This window comes from Bos taurus, chromosome 11 (assembly GCF_002263795.3).
Source record: "Bos taurus isolate L1 Dominette 01449 registration number 42190680 breed Hereford chromosome 11, ARS-UCD2.0, whole genome shotgun sequence".
NCBI classification, from domain to species: domain Eukaryota; kingdom Metazoa; phylum Chordata; class Mammalia; order Artiodactyla; family Bovidae; genus Bos; species Bos taurus.
The window spans coordinates 73030826-73047387 of NC_037338.1; the positions used below are offsets into that span (position 1 = coordinate 73030826).

The 16562-nt window shown below is 54.7% G+C and overlaps 1 protein-coding gene across 4 annotated transcripts in view; it reads left to right on the top strand.

Annotated features, from left to right (window-relative positions):
- OTOF (otoferlin) overlaps window positions 1-16562 on the top strand; it is an 88092-nt gene that overhangs the window by 24376 nt on the left and 47154 nt on the right. For all 4 annotated transcript variants that reach the window (XM_015473545.3, XM_015473546.3, XM_005213063.4 and 1 more), the window contains exons 3-5: window positions 2905-2993; window positions 8654-8753; window positions 11501-11682. In XM_015473545.3, the coding sequence (XP_015329031.1) occupies window positions 2905-2993; window positions 8654-8753; window positions 11501-11682 (371 nt within the window). The remainder of the gene's footprint in view (window positions 1-2904; window positions 2994-8653; window positions 8754-11500; window positions 11683-16562) is intronic.

Consider the following 16562-nt stretch of genomic DNA (forward strand, 5'->3'; position numbering starts at 1 on the left):
CTTTGCCATGCTGGGTTATTTCTCTGCAGCCCACTAACAGCAACTTCATTAAGAAAACCATACCCTTGACTGAGTTGGAAGCCTCCAGATGCAGGAGCAAAGCAGCATAATGAGCTTGCTGACAGCCAGGTTGCCTCCCAGCCTCCCCTCCCCACTCCTCTTCCTTCTGTGTCCAAGACCTCCAAAGTCCTCTCCACACCCCTCTCAGAGCCCTCTCCCGGCCCACCCCCTGTTCCTTCCCTTCTCTGCTTCTTCCTCCCTCATCTGCCCGCTCCAACTGACCATGGGGGTGTCAGGGGGTCTCCCTGGGCCTTGGCCAGCCCCGGAGAGAGGGGACATGAAAGCTGTGACAGGCCCTGCCCACACTGGGTGGTGACCTGCCAGGCTGGCCTGGTCCCCTCCACCAGCCCCTGAATCCCCAGTGGAGAGTGAAGAGCAGCTCTGGAGCGGTAAGCTTATGGGGTGGGCCCTCAGGAGCCTCCCCCAGCACTTGCTGGGCCACTAACAACAGCGTCCTGTTACTTCTCTGAGACCTCGTTCCTCTGGCTGTAGAATGGAGAGCACATCACCAGCCTCTTGGGTGTTGTGATTACTTATGAATTAACACATGCAAAGCATTCAGACCCACATAATGACAAGTTCTCTACAAATTATTATTACTATTGTTATTCTTTTTTACTAGCCTTTTGTGCATTCTGAATTTCATGGGCTATAAAAATGAAATTTAAGTCACTGCTTTCCACCAGCTCTTGTCAAATCCCCCTAGATACCATCCGTCAGTGACACCTTGAGCAGACCTCAGAGCTTTCTGGTCGTTTTGTTATTCAAATCCAGTCCAGAAGCGTTTACTGCTCCACCCTGGCTCCCTGTTTTCGTCTGGTCGTCTTTCTCTCAGACTTACAGCTCAAGACGCAGAGTGGGCCAGGAAGGCCTGCTCTGGCCTCCACTTCCTCCTCCTCCCACTCCAGCAAGGGATGGGGAGTGTGGCCTGATCTGATTCTTGGTCTCTGCTGTGAACGTGGCCCCTCCTGGTGGTGTGTCAACTTCTCTGCGTGCCATGTGCTCAGTCGCTTCAGTCGTGTCCGACTCTGTGCAACCCCCTGGATTGTATGTAGCCTGCCAGGTTCCTCTGTCCATGGGATTCTCCAGGCAAGATTCCTGGAGTGGGTTGTCATGCCCTCCTCCAGGGGATCTTCCCGACCCAGGGATCGAACCAACACCTCCAGTGTCTCCTGGATTGCAGGCGGATTCTTTACTGTTGAGTCACCAGGAAAGTCCGGCAGCTTCTCTAGTGAGCTCCAATCAGCTCTGGAAGCCTCTGGACACATGGTAGACCTGCTGTCTTACAGGACACTGGGTGGACAGGTGCTAGGGGTGGATTTCCAACCTACGACACCTGGCTCCGCCCCACCCCCAGCTCCTGGCCCGGCCTCCTGGGAGTTGAGGACCCCTCCCCCAAGCAGGCCACCGCGGGTGGAGGGTCCACGGGCCACCTTGACCCTAACTTCTCTTCGCAGAACCCACTTGACTCAAAGAGCATAAGCCACATAGTCAACACACCCAGCAGTGGCATACCAGGCTCCTGCATGGCCACTGTCCTTGCCTGCAGGTGCTGCATGGGTCTCCTGAGAGGTTGAGGGGACAGGCCAGCCAGTCCACCGCCGGGGGCAGAGGTCACTGGGAACTCGCATGCCAGGCTCCCCTTCCTGCGCTACCTCCCTCTCTGAGTTGTTCTCCCAGGGATATGCCACAAAACACTGTGCCTGGGATGAGACACTCCAGCTTTCCCTTCCCCCATCTTCTTTTACATGCCAAGAAGAGGAAAACTGGAATGATGGCTGGGGTAGCCCACCTTTGAGGCAGCCCTAGGGAGGTACCTGGCTTTGCCTATTAGTAGGAGAAGGCAATGGCACCCCACTCCAGTACTCTTGCCTGGAAAATCCCATGGATGGAGGAGCCTGGTAGGCTGCAGTCCATGGGGTCACTAAGAGTCGGACACGACTGAGCAACTTCACTTTCACTTTTCATTTTCATGCATTGGAGAAGAAAATGGGAACCCACTCCAGTGTTCTTGCTTTGAGAATCCCAGGGATGGGGGAGCCTGGTGGGCTGCCGTCTATGGGGTCGCACAGGGTCGGACAGACTGAAGCGACTTAGCAGCAGTAGCAGCTCTCTTTAGTGAGTGGAGTACTTTGTAATTTTGGCCTCTCTTTTGGGCTCTCCTTGCCATTTCTAGGGCATCAGGGAAAAAAATCTCACTGAACTTCTTGTTCATCCTTGTGATTCAATAATTAAGTCAAGACACAAGTGGTGAGGGCAAATTTAGAAATGATGAATGGAGACCAGCTGTTCCCTCTTTGTGGGCCTGACCCTAATCACACCAACATGCTAAAATCTGTCCCTGAAGTTAAGATTGCCAGGGGGAGAGGGGGTGTGACCTGAATGAGGGAGCTTGGGACCTCCCATTCAAGGCAGGATCAGAACCATCTTGACAGGAGAGAGCCAAAGACTTACAACTTCCCTTAGCACACAGCAGAACCCAAACTCACAGCCCACCCTGGTTGCCTCATCCATGCACAAGCGCACCCAGGAGCTGGGAGGCAGCTGGGAGACAGTGGAAGGAGCTCCGGGCTGAGTCAGAAGCCCTGGTTGGCTCTGGGTTCTCTCACTGACCACAGGACCTTGGGAAGATTGTTGGACTTTACGAGCACCATCTTTGACAAAGGACTGGGCAGTACCCACATGGCAAGGTGGTGCTGGAATTAAATGAGATTCCAGGTGTGAGCTTGGTCCCTGTGAAGCACGGGCTGATGCAAGGGGCTGTCTTAGCAGGGGCCCCCTCCCACTCCCCTCACCCCTCCCTGTCATTTCCACCCAAGGCCACAGCTGCCCCTCTCTCCCCAGACCTTCCGGTGGCCGGTGGCCAGCAGCATCGACAGCAATGAGATGCTCGAGATTCAGATCTTCAACTACAGCAAAGTCTTTAGCAACAAGTAAGTGTGGGCCGGGGTGAGAGAGGTGGGGCGCTGGGGGTGGGTTGGGGGAGAGGGCCCTTCCCTGCTCCTTGCACTGCCCTCTCCTTTGAGTTTAAAGGAGGACCCGCATCCTGGCCTGGATTAACCTTCAAAGACCCCCCTCTCTGCTCCCTCATGTTGTCCTCAGAGTCCCCTGGCCCTCTCACAGCTTCCTGTCCCCTTTCTCAAGTCTTCCTCCTTCCGCCATGCTGGGCAACAGTTACCTGCCTGAGAAAGTAATGATATCCTCCAACAGACCATCTCTACCTGTAGCCCTGAGAGTGAATTTGTCACACCTGCAGAAAACTAGAAGCTCAACGAGAGTTTGGTTCAATGGTTTAGTAGTCAGGCAAGCCTGCTTTCAGATCCCAGCTCAGTTACCTACTGTGTGACCCTGGGCTGGTTGCATAACCTCTCTGAGTTCAATGTATGCATGTGTAAACAGGCTAAGTACTTACTTCAAAGGGAAGCTGTGAGAATCAAGTGAGATAGATGTTCATTCATTCATCCAATCCCTATGTTTACTAAGTGCCTACTGTGTGTCAGGCACAGACTAAGTGCTGAGCATGGAAGGTTCTTTACTACTACCACCACTTGGGAAGCTTAAGAATACTGAAATACTGTAATGAGTTGCCATGTTCTCCTCCAGGGGATCTTCCTGACCCAGGGATCAAACCCACATCTCACGTCTCCTGCATTTGGCTAAATTTAGTACATGTTAGTACTCTTGCCTGGAAAATCCCATGGACGGAGGAGCCTGGTGGGCTGCAGTCCATGAGGTCGAGAAGAGTCAGACACGACTGAGTGACTTCACTTTCACTTTTTACTTTCATGCATTGGAGAAGGAAATGGCAACCCACTCCAGTGTTCTTGCCTGGAGAATCCCAGGGACGGGGTAGCCTGGTGGGCTGCCGTCTATGGGGTCGCACAGAGTCGGACAGACTGAAGCGACTTAGCAGCAGCAGCAGTTCCTGTCTTGAATTCAAAAGCCAAATCCTCTTATACAAGCTAGAGAGAGTCATGATTGAACCACAAAACATGTCAAAAAATGCAAGGGAGGATTACTCACTGAGAGCTCACTATGACTCAACAGTGAGAGAAGACTACAAATGAAAGAAAAGCTGACTTAATCCTGCTGCTGCTGCTAAGTCACTTCAGTTGTTTCCGACTCTGTGCGACCCCATAGATGGCAGCCCACGAGGCTCCCCCGTTCCTGGGATTCTCCAGGCAAGAACACTGGAGTGAGTTGCCATTTCCTTCTCCAGACCTAATCCTAGGTCATATCAATAGAAGTAGAGCCATCAGAGCAGGAGAGATGAGGAGCGAGGGTTCCACTATTCCTCATGCTGATTGCAGAGAACATGAATAGGCACTGCCTTGTGCCCGGGGGAAAGGACTTTAAATCTTGCCTCCTGACAAGAAGCTGAGAGCCTGGAGGAGAAAATCGCAAAAGACTTGTTCATCCATCCATCCTTTGCCCATCCTTTCAGTCACTCATCAAACATTCACTGAGAAACACTCTGCACCAGCCAGACACTGTGCTAGTCATTGGAGGTGCTAAGATGAGGGGTTAAGACATGCCTGCCCCTCAAGAAGGATTCCTGCCACGTGAAAGAGGAAAGATGTGTGCCAAGAAGCAGGACGAGGACCAGGCTGCATTGCCAGATAACAGCCGACTGCTGGGAGATCTGAGAGCTCTCCAACCAGTGAGCTGTCTTGGGAAGAGGGCTAGCAGAGAGTGGACCATGATGCTGTAGAGGGGTTTCTGAGTCAGGAAGGGCGGAACCACATGGATCCAAGGATTCTGTGTTTTTTATCTCAGGCCCGAGAGATCTCAGCTGAGTACTTGGAGTGGGCATCCCAGGATGGCTGGCTCAGGGCATCCCATCATTCAGGCAGCTGCCTCTGACACCCACAAGAAAGTTCGTAAGACACTCTACCGGGGCCCCTAAAGTAAAGCAGGATCTTCTTCCCTGGGATGAGCGACTGGGTGACCTGAGGACAAGAGAAACAGGAACATGCACAATAAGGTGGATGTGGGGGAGGAAGCAGAAGCTGAGGACCGGCAGGGGCTCTGGGCCCCCCAGCAGGACCCACAGTAGATGGTAGAGCACCCGGGAGCTTTAGAGCTCAGTTGGAGAAACCCTCACTGTGCAGATGGGGAAACTGAGCCTCGGAGAGGAGACCGGGGCCACAGGGATAGACAGCGGTGGAGGGGGTGCTAGGATGCTGGTCTTCCCCCTCCTCTCCTGATCCTCAGACTCCCAGAAACCGGGCTATGTGAGCAGTGATGGTGGAAACCAAGGACGTGTGAGAGACTGCTAAATCATCTAAACAAGAGCTGCTAGATCAGCCACTGAAACGCTGGAAGCCCTTGAAAACATGAAAACTCCTGCTATAAACAAATCAGAAGTATTTGATAGATTGTTTAGGAAATTGACTACCCTCACAAAGAATATGCTGGAATACAAGGCCTCAATGAGTTGTTCTAAAAAGCCAGCAAGAGGGGAGACAGCAGGGGGAGTGCCTACTCTGATTCTCCTTCTTTCTTTCTCTCTGCCTTCCTTGCCCTCACCTAAGAAAAGGCAGGAAACCCCCACAAGCGGAGACATGGGCCTGGTAGAAGAGAGTCTTGCCATTCCTTAGAAAGCCTGGAGAAGGTCCAGGGAGCTGTCAGCGGCAGAGCTGGGGTGGGGAGGAGTGGTGGTTTTGTGGACAACATAGAACCCACCCTGAGACAGGCCAGCTCTGGGAGTCAGAGAGGTAGGGCGGGTACTTGGAGTCAGGTGGGACTCAGTCTCCCACCCTGGAGTCTGGGCTCTATTTCCTGAGCCAAAGAAACGGTCCCTCTGGTGGGTGCCCTCTGTCCCCACTGTGGTCCAGATCAGTCACCAGGCTCCCTCTGATGAGGGAGCCAAGCCTCTGGGGAGCCTCTGGGCAGAGCAACCAGCAAAGCCACACCCACAGCTTGGGACAGTGGCCTACACCCAGCAGACCCCCATTACTCTGTGGAATGATTGAATGAATGAGTGTCCCCTTTGGTCAGGAGGAGATAACGTACAGGGTGGGAGCATCTGGGAGCCCAAATCCAAGCGGTCCTTCTTCTCTGAAGAACTTAGGGTGCTCCAGGAACCCAGTCACCTGACTGGTGCATTTGGGGAAACTGAGGTAAAGGAGGCTGGTGTGAGATTTAGAACCTTGGGTCTGATCCCATCACTCATCACAAATAATGGGACTTGCCCTAGAAGCAGAGGGCAGTTTAGGAGCTGGCCCTTCACCCAGCAGTTGTAGGGGCTGTGGAGAAGAGGAGACAGGGATTGAAGAAAGAAAGTGTCCTTGTCAGGGGCCAGGAGATCTGGGTCTGCTCCATCCACCTAGAATGAGGTCCTGTTTTGAGAGCCTTGGGCTTCCCTATGAGGACTCAGTGAGTGTTGGATCCAGAAGATCTTGTACGACCCCCTCTGCCTGTCCAGGGCCCTGTGAGAGGGGGTTGGCCTGACCCAGGCACCAATCTCCTGGGACTCCTGAATAATTCAGGAGCCAGGAGAGCAGTGGAGGCCCTGCCAGGCCTCGGGCACTTGACACCAGCTCCCAGGGGAAAGCAATGAATTATTGACAGGTCCTGGAGCCTGGTTGCAGCTCTATTGTGGTCAGTCTGCGGGCCCAGTGTGTGAAGGCCCCCTCCCTGCTGGCTGAGTACCCGGGGATCCTGCCTCCACTCAGCCTGCCCAACTGTGGGCCTTGTCGGTAGGATGGGTGGGAGGGGTACTCTCTTTGTGGTGGGTAACCCAGATGAGCTGCATAAGGGAGGCTGTCCAAAGATGGATGATTCCAGCTCCTTCACCAACAGCTCAGGTATAACTGAGGCCCAGAGACTGTCCTTGCCCAGGGTTACACAGCAGAGTCAAGGCAGAACCTAGTCTTCAACCCAGACCTCCTGACCCAGGGTTGGCACTCCTTCCTGAAGAATGGATGGCCTCATGCCTGCACCTTCCAGGGAAAGGTCCCAGCTCTCCAGGGACATAGGAGCCCACCTGGGCCCCCTCCCAGGCAACTCCTCCATGCGGACCTACCCAGAGGAGGAGAAGCAATAGGCACACCCTGCTGAGCTTCCAGCCAGTCCAGACAGAGGGCAGCAGGGGTCGGGGTTGGATATGGTCTCTGGGGTCACCAGACAGACCAGACCCAAGGCTTCTTTCCTACACCAGCTCCTTCCCCAGAGAACGTCTATGGAAGGGGTTGAGGGCAGTGTTCTGCTAGAAGCAGCATAAGGGCATATGTTTTGAAATTGTGTTTTTATAGCAAGCACCCTGGTTTTGCTTAAACAGTTCAGACGTGTGAAAGGAGGAAAGTTTTATAAAAATGTTTTTCTTTATTCTTTACATAAGACTAAGATCACATCAACTGTCCATTTAAAAGAATGTTATTGCAGGACAAACTCTCCTCTTATGTCCCTTGCAAGACACACACCACTTCTGACTGAAGGGACAAAAGCTTGGGTGGGGGGGGCGGGCATCTACAGGGTGTGAGACAGGAGGGGCTCTTACCCAACGTGGAATCACCATGCGAGAACATCTCTCTGAGTACCCTCTTCTCCCAGAGCAATAACCTTCAAATTGTGGGGCAAAGTGTGGGACAACTCGACTCAGTCAGCATTTATGGGGCCCCCACTGTTGTTCATTAATTCTAGCCAGTAGATTTTGAGATTTCCTGTGAGCCAGAAATATCAACTAGAGGCTGAAATAGGAAACTAGAGCCTTGGAAAGGCTCACAGACTAATGTCACCCCCTTGACAATGACCAGACAGCTTCCTGGAGTGCTGACTTTGCACTAGGTGTGCTGATGAGAACTTGGTATAGAGCATTTCTGTTGGTCTTCTAAGCAGTAAAGTAGAGGTATTAGCTCATCTTAGGAGAAATCTGAGACTGAGTGAGCCCAAGTTCGATGCCCAGGTAGCAGATAACTCTCTAGTAAGTGTCCAAGCTGGGCTTCCGATCCTCTCTCTCTGACTCCAGAACTGTGCCCTTTACATCACTGCCCTGCATCACTCCTCTAGGTACCTAGGGGGATGGGGAACCCACAGTCAGATGGGTTCTTGCCCCAAGGAGCTTGCAGAATGCAGGTGTGTATGGGCATCACTAATGATTCAATCTGAGGATGAATGAGCCAGTGGTGCTCATTCATAGAGATCTTGGTCGTCATTTGGGAGGTGGAAGCGGGTGGAGCCTCCAGTCCTTCCCCACAGCCTCCATACTGGGCATCTGGAAGCCACTCTGCGGGGGATGAGCTGAATCCCGAGACAGCACAAACCTGAGGAACACAAGCCCCACCAGGGTATCACAATCCCAGTCTGTGACCATCCCCCCGGGTGCTCACTGCCCTCGAGCTCTCCCAGGAAAATGGCTCTCATACATACAAATGCACACAGTTGTTGGGGGTCACAGACCCTCCTGGACATGCCTCTCTGGCCAGCCCCAGCTCCTGGGCCACCTTCTCCAACCCCAGCTTGGAGCCCAGCCCTCTCCTTCTCCAGCCCACCGGTGTCTTTCACAGCCAGTCACAGCCTCTTGGGATGTCAGCCTTGCTCTCTGACCTCTCGATGTGAAACCATGAAGACCGTGCCCCTCTGCTGTTCACAGGCTGATCGGGACCTTCCGCATGGTGCTGCAGAAGGTGGTGGAGGAGAACCACGTGGAGGTGACCGACACGCTGATGGATGACAACAATGCAATCATCAAGGTTGGGGCACCCAGAGAGTCCCTGGACGTGCCCATTATTGGGTCACCTGGGGGCCTGTTCACCCCTGCCCCCGCCTGCACATAGCATGGTCTAGGCTGGGTGTCCTCGTGGGTAGAAAGGTGCTGTGGGAGGAGGAGACTCAGGTCAGACTGCTGGAGGCCGTGGGGGGCCGTGGGGGAGCCCTTGAGGGTGGCAGACACTGAAGCCCTTTCTGCAGTGAGAGTACAAGTGATGGTGACTAGGGGACTCCCTCCCTTCTCCATCAGGGAGCCTTCCATCTGGACCCAGGTCAGGGGTCACTGAAGAGGTATCCTCGTCATCTGAAAGCCAGCCTGAGCCCTGCTGGCCTCTACAGGGCATGACCTTCATGCCTGCCTTGGCATCTAAGACTAGCCATTCTATGAGGGCAGGGACCTCTTTCTATCTGTCACAACCCATCCCTGGACTTCCAGCAAACACACATGCACCAGTGATGCACAGCCTGCAGGGACTTAATACACATGCAAACAAAGGAAGGAAATAAACCAGTCGAGATGCCCAGTCCCCAGGCTCTGCTCTGATGCATCTGTCCCCTTGAGCTCATTTATGCCCACCCCTGGGCAGATGAGCCTAGTGGTGAGGAACATGGCTCCTGGATACAGACCTTCGCTAGGCCACTCAGTAACTGTGTGTCTTGGGCCGGTTACACATCATCTGCAAAGTGAGCAAAATTATAGTATCAACTTCACAGGACTCTTCTGAGGATTAAATGGAAATGCACAGAAGGGGCCTGGGACAGTTAAGTATATAGTAAATGCTCAGTAAATATTAGGTTGGTCAAAAAGTTCGTTCAGGTTTTTCCATAACATCTTACAAACTTTTTGGCCAACCCAATAAGATCAGTAGCTATTATTTCCTGACCTCAGTTTATCCATATGTAAAATGGGGCTGCACCAACCCTGGTCCCACGTATGACCCTACATAGTGGTCAGCAGAGTAACCTCAGAAGTAAGACTGCAGCCACAGGGAGCCAGAATGGAAAGAACCCTCTCCGAGGAACCCCAAGGGTGGGGCAGAAATTCCCACAGTGCCGTGGTGGCTCGAGACACTTCCCTGCTGAGAACAAGGGGCTTCTCCACTTGGCCCCAAAGAGGTCGTTCTTCCACATGTAGGCATAGGCAGGGGTGGGGGGACGTCTTGAAATCAGGTGGGTTGGGGTCTCAGCAACCACAGCAAAGGGAGAGAGGGTGAAAAACAAGCTCCAGACACTGGTGGTGTGGAGGACTTGGAGAGGAACATAGATGTCCAGAGGAAGAGCATAGAATGTGAGAAGTAAAACATGAGAGAGAACTGTGGGAATGGGCAGGAACAGATGGCACAGCCTTGGCCTTGTATTTCTAGAATCAGATGTAGGAATTCAGTTGAGGAAAGGACTTACAAATTATCTAACTCACCCACCACCTACCTCTGCCACCCATTCTATGGATGGGAACTCTGAAGTCCTAGATGAAGAATGGATTTGACCAGCCAAGGTCAAACAGCTGGTCAACAGCAAAATCAACTCTAGGACCCCAGACCTTTGATTCCAAGGCCACCATTTTCCCACCATAACAGGCTTGGTCTCACCAAACGGACCACATTTGCTCAGTGGGAAGGATGTGGGGCTTGAAGTCAGCCAGGCTGGGCTCACATCCCAGCTCCGTCTCTTGTTAGCTGTGTGACTTGAGCAAGTAACTTAACCTCCCTGATGTGTTAGGTAGGGCAGGTTGACGTGTTGGGAAGATCAAATGAGTTTACATCAAGCATCTTACCATGATGACTAGCGCAGTGAGGATTCAGAAAATGTGTGTATCTTTCCCTTCCCAGGGGAAATGGAAGGCTGGCATCCCAAGGCCCACTCACCAAGTGAAAGCTGCCTGTGGGGGTCCCCGGAGCAAGCCAACCCTGACTTGGAGAGGGGGCAAGCATGTCTAGAAGATGTCCTAGCACCCGTGTGGGTTGAGGAAGGGATTAGAATGAGTCCTCCCTGTGCACTAGGGAGAAACCAGAGCTGAGAGGAGGGCAGTGGCCCAAGGATACAGAGCAAGACGCCTAATCAGGATTCTCAAGTGCACAGCATGGCTCCAGGTTTGGGGCTCCACGCTCCCCTAGAGAAAAGTCCAGGGTCACCCGATGGTACCTCCTCTCCAGAGTAGGAGGGTAGGTGTCAGACGGGCAGGAAGAATTGCTGAGACCGCGCCTTTGGAGGGTGCCCAGGGTCTGGGCTCCTCTGCTGAAGGGTTCATGTCATCACATCCCAGCGATCGTCAGGAGTGAGGGGACATCAGCTGACTTCAGGCAGACCACCCCTTGTCCCTGCAGGCAACCCTCGTTCTGAGGATGAGGGGGTGACCTGTGCCCTGGGGACACTGGAGGATGCCCTTGATTCTGTGCACAGTGGACTCAGAGAGCCTACCCCCAGCCCAGACCCAGCTGTCCAGGTGGGCCCCCCACCCCGTACCTCAGGCACCAGGGCGGGAAGAGAGCCAGGCGCAACAGGATCTGGAGCCAGAGCCTGTTCTATCGACTGAGTCTGTGCTTGTCAGTCTTTCTGAGCCTCTGTTTGCTCATCTGCAAAATGGGAACATAGTGGGAGGACTGTCCCCAGCTCGCCCTCCTTCAGTGAGTTAAGGGTGTGGAAGGGCCTTGTAAAATCATGGAGCAGCAGAGTCCATGGGATTACGATTGTTCCTGCCCTCCCAGCCGCTCAGCACCCCTCTCTCCTCCAGACCAGCCTGTGCGTGGAGGTCCGGTATCAGGCCACAGATGGCACAGTGGGCTCCTGGGATGACGGGGACTTTCTGGGAGAGGAGTCCCTTCACGAGGAAGAGAAGGACAGCCAGGAGACGGATGGGCTGCTACCCGGCTCCCGTCCCAGCTCCCGGCCATCAGGCGAGAAGAGTTTCCGGAGGTAACAGGCTGGGCCCTCTCTCCCCAAAGACACAGGGAGTGTGCCTGGGCCCTGGTGCCCCTGGAAGGCCCCTCTAGGCCTGGCTGGGCTCGGAGCACAGAGCCGAGTTGCTGGAGAGTCAATACAAGAGGAGGGAAGGGGTTTCTGCAGCCTCCCCTCACCCCCAACTCCAGAACTCACTGGGGAGGCAGCAGAGTATCTGGAATCATGGCCAGGGGGCAGGCTTCCCCCTGTGCTGAGGGAAGCGCCATTCTGGGAGGGTGGCGTCTAACATGAGAAGAAGAGGCTAGACCTCTGGCCTCCTCAAAGGAAGGGAAAAGTGGACAGAAGGAGGCCCTGATCTCTCTGGCCCAAGACCCAGCAGCGCCAGACTAGCCCCAGGCAGCCTGGCTCGGTGAAGACACAAGGGAAGGGTGGGGGTCCCTTCCAGCTGGGGTGAAGCCAGCAGTCCTGGTCAGGACCTAGCCTCTCTTCCATTGAGAGGATGGCATCCGGCACCCTCGGTGTCCAGGAGTCACATCTGCAAAGTCCAGCCACATACAGAGGACAGGATGCTGGGTCCAAATGCATTATGTTTCCAAAAAGGGAAGTGCAATTGTACTACTCTTAGGGCCCAGAGAGGCAGACGCTAGGCTGGTAAAACATTCTCCGCAGGTAACTGGAAATCATGTGTGAAACACAGGTAAGTCAGCGGTGCCTCAGAAGGATGGGGATGGGTTTGGAGAGAGGGGTTGTTCCCCTCCCACTGGAAACATCTTCCTCCCATTTCCTTCCACCCTGTCCTTTCCAAGTGAAATTTATTCAGTGCTTGTCTTGAAAAAGACACAGATTCTAAATTAGGGTAATTTGACTTTATATTTTAATTACATGAATACATTTTCCTTTTTTGCCCTCGGACCACTCACCCCCACCTGCACACAGACAGACAGACACACACACACATATAAGCTTAAGACCCTGGGAGCCAAGTGAGGAGTAACAGTAATAAGATCAAAGGAACATGCCTGTGGCAAATGTCACTGGCCCTTCGCCTCCAGGCCAGCTATGGGGTGGGCGGTATCACCCAGGCCAGTTTGCAGCCGGTCCTCCTTAGACTCCAGGCTGGGTGGCATGCAGAGGACATACAATCTGGCCTCAGGAGACAAAGGCCCGAGTCCCAGCTCTTCCATTTTCCAGCCTGTGACCCTTGGCTCATCACTGCTACCTCTACAAGGGGGCCCAGGACAATAGGAACCCCTACCCTATTGCTGGGAGAGCCAAGGGGTTGAGGGAGGGTCAGGCTATAACTGGGGTGCCAAGTGCTACCCCACATGAGGGCTGGTGACAAACAGGTTGTTGGCTGGACAGTGCAGAGGGTTAGGAATTGGTCTGAAAATGGTGAAAAGAGAAGGGACCCAGTGGGGAGCGAGCATGGGGACAAGGACACTAAGGGTGCCATCGGGTCCCCATCTTCTGTCCCCTTAGAGGAAAGAGCTTGTCTGAGACTACAGTGGGCTTTAAGAAAACTCTTTAAGAAAGGGCTTTCTGGGGACAGACTGGATGCCTCTCGAGGGCCATCAACTTCAGGAAGAGGAACGCTGGCTCTGAATCAGGGGAGCTGAGCCCCAGTGAGTTGCGTCCTGCTGCCACTAACTGACTGAGTGACTTTGGGAAAATCACTAGCCTTCTGGGTCAATAACAACAGTGGGTTGAGCATCCTGGCCCCCCGCCCCCAGCTCCGACGTCCAGAGGGAGGCAGAGGTTCTCTGGGTCCTGTGGGGCGCACACACGGGGAGCCATTCTCCAGAGTTCTGGGCAGCCAAGATGGCAGCAGGGTTGCTGCAGCTCAGGCAATGTTGAACGAGGCCCTCTCTCCACCCACGAGTAGGCCAGGGTGCTGCTGGAGGGAGCAGTGAGACGATGCGGGCAAGCCTGCTGGGCTTTGGTCCTGGACCTGCAGACGGTCCTGGGCCCCAGGAATTCGGAGACAGAGGGTGTCCCATCCTTCCTCAGGCCGTGGCCTGGCTTTCCCACCTCTCCTGACCCTCACACAGCCTCTCCCAGGGCAGCGGCAGGAAGCAGGAGTGAGAGGAGGGGTTTACCCTGGGGATTGGGAATGGGAAGAGGTTGATGACTGCAGACCTGGCCGGAGAACGCGTGGCAGCGACACCACGGGCGTTCTCAGGGTCTGTGCTGGCGGCCCCCACGCGGCTGGAAATCCATGCTCACACTCACCCAGCCCCACCAGTGCAGGCCAGTGGCCCCGGGAAAACCAGGAGCTCTGTCTGCAGTCGTCAACCTCTTCCTTTTCCCAGTCCCCAGGGGTGGGTATAGAGAACCTGGGCTTTGCTGCAGTTTCCTGTAGCTGCCCTACAGGGGCCCTTGGGGCCTTAGTCAAGAAGTGTGGGGTTCTGAGGAGAACCTGATTTTGGTCTCGCAACCCTCAATGTGTCTCATCCTCCTTACGTAGGTGCGGCCAGCCAGGCCTGTCAGCTGTGGGGTCTGGGAGGAAGCCACCGGCCAGAGAGCCCTTCTGAGAGAATGAGGCCAACACAGGGACAGGGAAAAGAAAAGGATGCATGTGTCTCAGCTCTGGCCCCAAGCCCGCCCTCGCCTGTACCTGCCCTCCAGCCCTCAGCCCCTCCTGGGAAGGCCCATCCCTTGTAGGTCAAGGTGCCCAAACTACAGGGCGCCCCTCTGTTGTTTTCCCAACGACTCATTGCCGGCACTCAGCAGTGTCTCGCCTGGTCGTCTGGACCCACAAGGGTCTGGTGTGGGAATCCACTCCTCCCTGTTGGTCGTGGCTGGGTGGGGTGCAGGCTGGAGAGGCCGGGGTAGGGGGCTGTGGAGTGAGTGTCAGGAAACAGCCTCAGGCTCAGGACTGGTGGCAAGAGATGTCTATTCCTTGGAGGGCAGAGGCAATGATGTGGGGGTCTTCTTCAAGGGCCTGGCTCCCCCTGCTGGGCTCCTGCCATCTCACCCTCCCTCCTGGAAGGGACCTCTGCAGTCACTCCTCTACACTGCCAAGGCCGTAGGGATCTTCCTGGAAGTTCCTCCCATTGGACCTCAGGGAAGCAGCTGGCAGCTCTGCCCCCAGCCCCCAACCTATCACCACCCGCACCCCTTGCCTTCCATCAACCCTCTCCTTCAGTCCATCAATCCCAGGCCCTGGCCAGTCACACGCCCTCTGAGTCACTCTGTCTGCTTGTCTAGTCCCTGTTGGCTGACAGTGCTGGCCCGTGGCCAGTGCTCAGCCAGGGTCCCCTTCCTTCCTCCTCCCTTCCCACAGTCTCCATGTCACCCCACCACAACTTGTTCTACCCCAAGCAGCATCTGACTTTTTGGTCCAAGATCCTTCTCGGATATTATCACCCCATCCCACTTCAAGGGCCGTACCAACAAAGCTGCCCACAGCCAGGGCTTCAGCGCCACCTGGGCCCCGGGCTGGGGCCTCACCCACTCGCAGGGCTCCCTCGCCCCGCTACCCTCACCTCCCTTGCTATCAGTGCTGCAGAGAGAGGGAATGAATTACTAACTCCAGGGGCACTTTGTTCTCAGAACCAAAAAGTCAGGGTTCTGGGCCCCTGTGTGTCAGTGTACACCTGCCCCGGTGTCTGAGGAGAGAGGAGACTTCAGCCCTGAACACACACACGTGCACACACACTCAAGTGCTCGAGTGTTTTCACACGCTTACCTGCATGTATGTTCTATCTCTGGGTGACACCGAGGTGCTGCACACGCCACCAGGTTCTGGTAAGGATCCACTGTTAGAAAGGACAAAGAAGGGAACCCAGCTTTAATCTCAAAGCTGCACCGCAGAGGCGTATTCCAAGACTCTCTCCTTATTTTGTCCACCTGCCTGGCCCTACGGCCCTACTCCTGCTTACCGCCCTTTCTGGTGTCCCTGGAGATGTAGGGGTGCCTCTGCTGGGCCTCATCCTAGGGGAGGGGAGGGAGGGGGTCACTTTTCTTGTTCTCCTTCTGGGTCATTCTTCTACTCCAGTGGAGACCCATGGAGACCTCCCTCCTATGTCTGGGGCCAGGGGGCAGCGGGCATGTGTGCATGGCTGGGGGCTCTGACAGAGATGCGCACGAGGCATGTGCCCCAGAGTGTGCATAGACATGTGTGTGTGGGTCGGGGGGGTCAGCACACTCAGCCTCACCCCCAGAGTGCAAGGTTCCCAAAGCCCTTCCCCTCACCCCCCTCCACCAGGCTGAGCTCCAGAGCTGCAGCCGCTCCCAAGCAGCCCAGAGGAGCTAGGTCAAGGCCAAGGTGAGATCTGTGGTGAAGCGGTGCCCAGGAGATTCCTCCCAAACTCAGCCACTTCACCTGAGGTGGGGGTCCTCTTCAGCCCAGAGGCCACAGTTTTGATTCCCTACCCCGACCCCATGGTTGCTTCTAACTGTGCAGACAGAGCGCTGGGGGTGGGAGCCTGAGGAAGAGGTGAGTGAAACTGAGACAGAGAGAAAGAGCTTGTGTGTGTGTGTGTGTTGACTGAAGAACAAAACTTACCTGGCCACACTGGAACACTAAAAACACAGTGTGGACTCTAGGAGGAAAGTCAGGCCTGTCTGGGGATTCAGGGAGGGGTTCCCTAGCAACAAGGATGACCATGAGGTCAAACCTGTCATCCTCACCCTTGTGGGCTGAGTGATTGAGGGCAGGCCACGCAGGGCTGTACAGTTACTAATATTAATGCTAGCTGTAGTCCCTAAAGTGGTCGTAGTAAAATCAGGAGAGTATTATTTTTCACAAAAAGAGGGGCTTTTCCCTTCTCCATTTCTACACTGAGAGTGTGCACCTGTGCAGGCCCCTTTGCCAGCCCAGAGGCCTGGAGTGTGTGAGGAGGGGTAGGGCGGGAATGTGCCAGCATCAGGGAAGCAGTGAGAGAACATTCCAC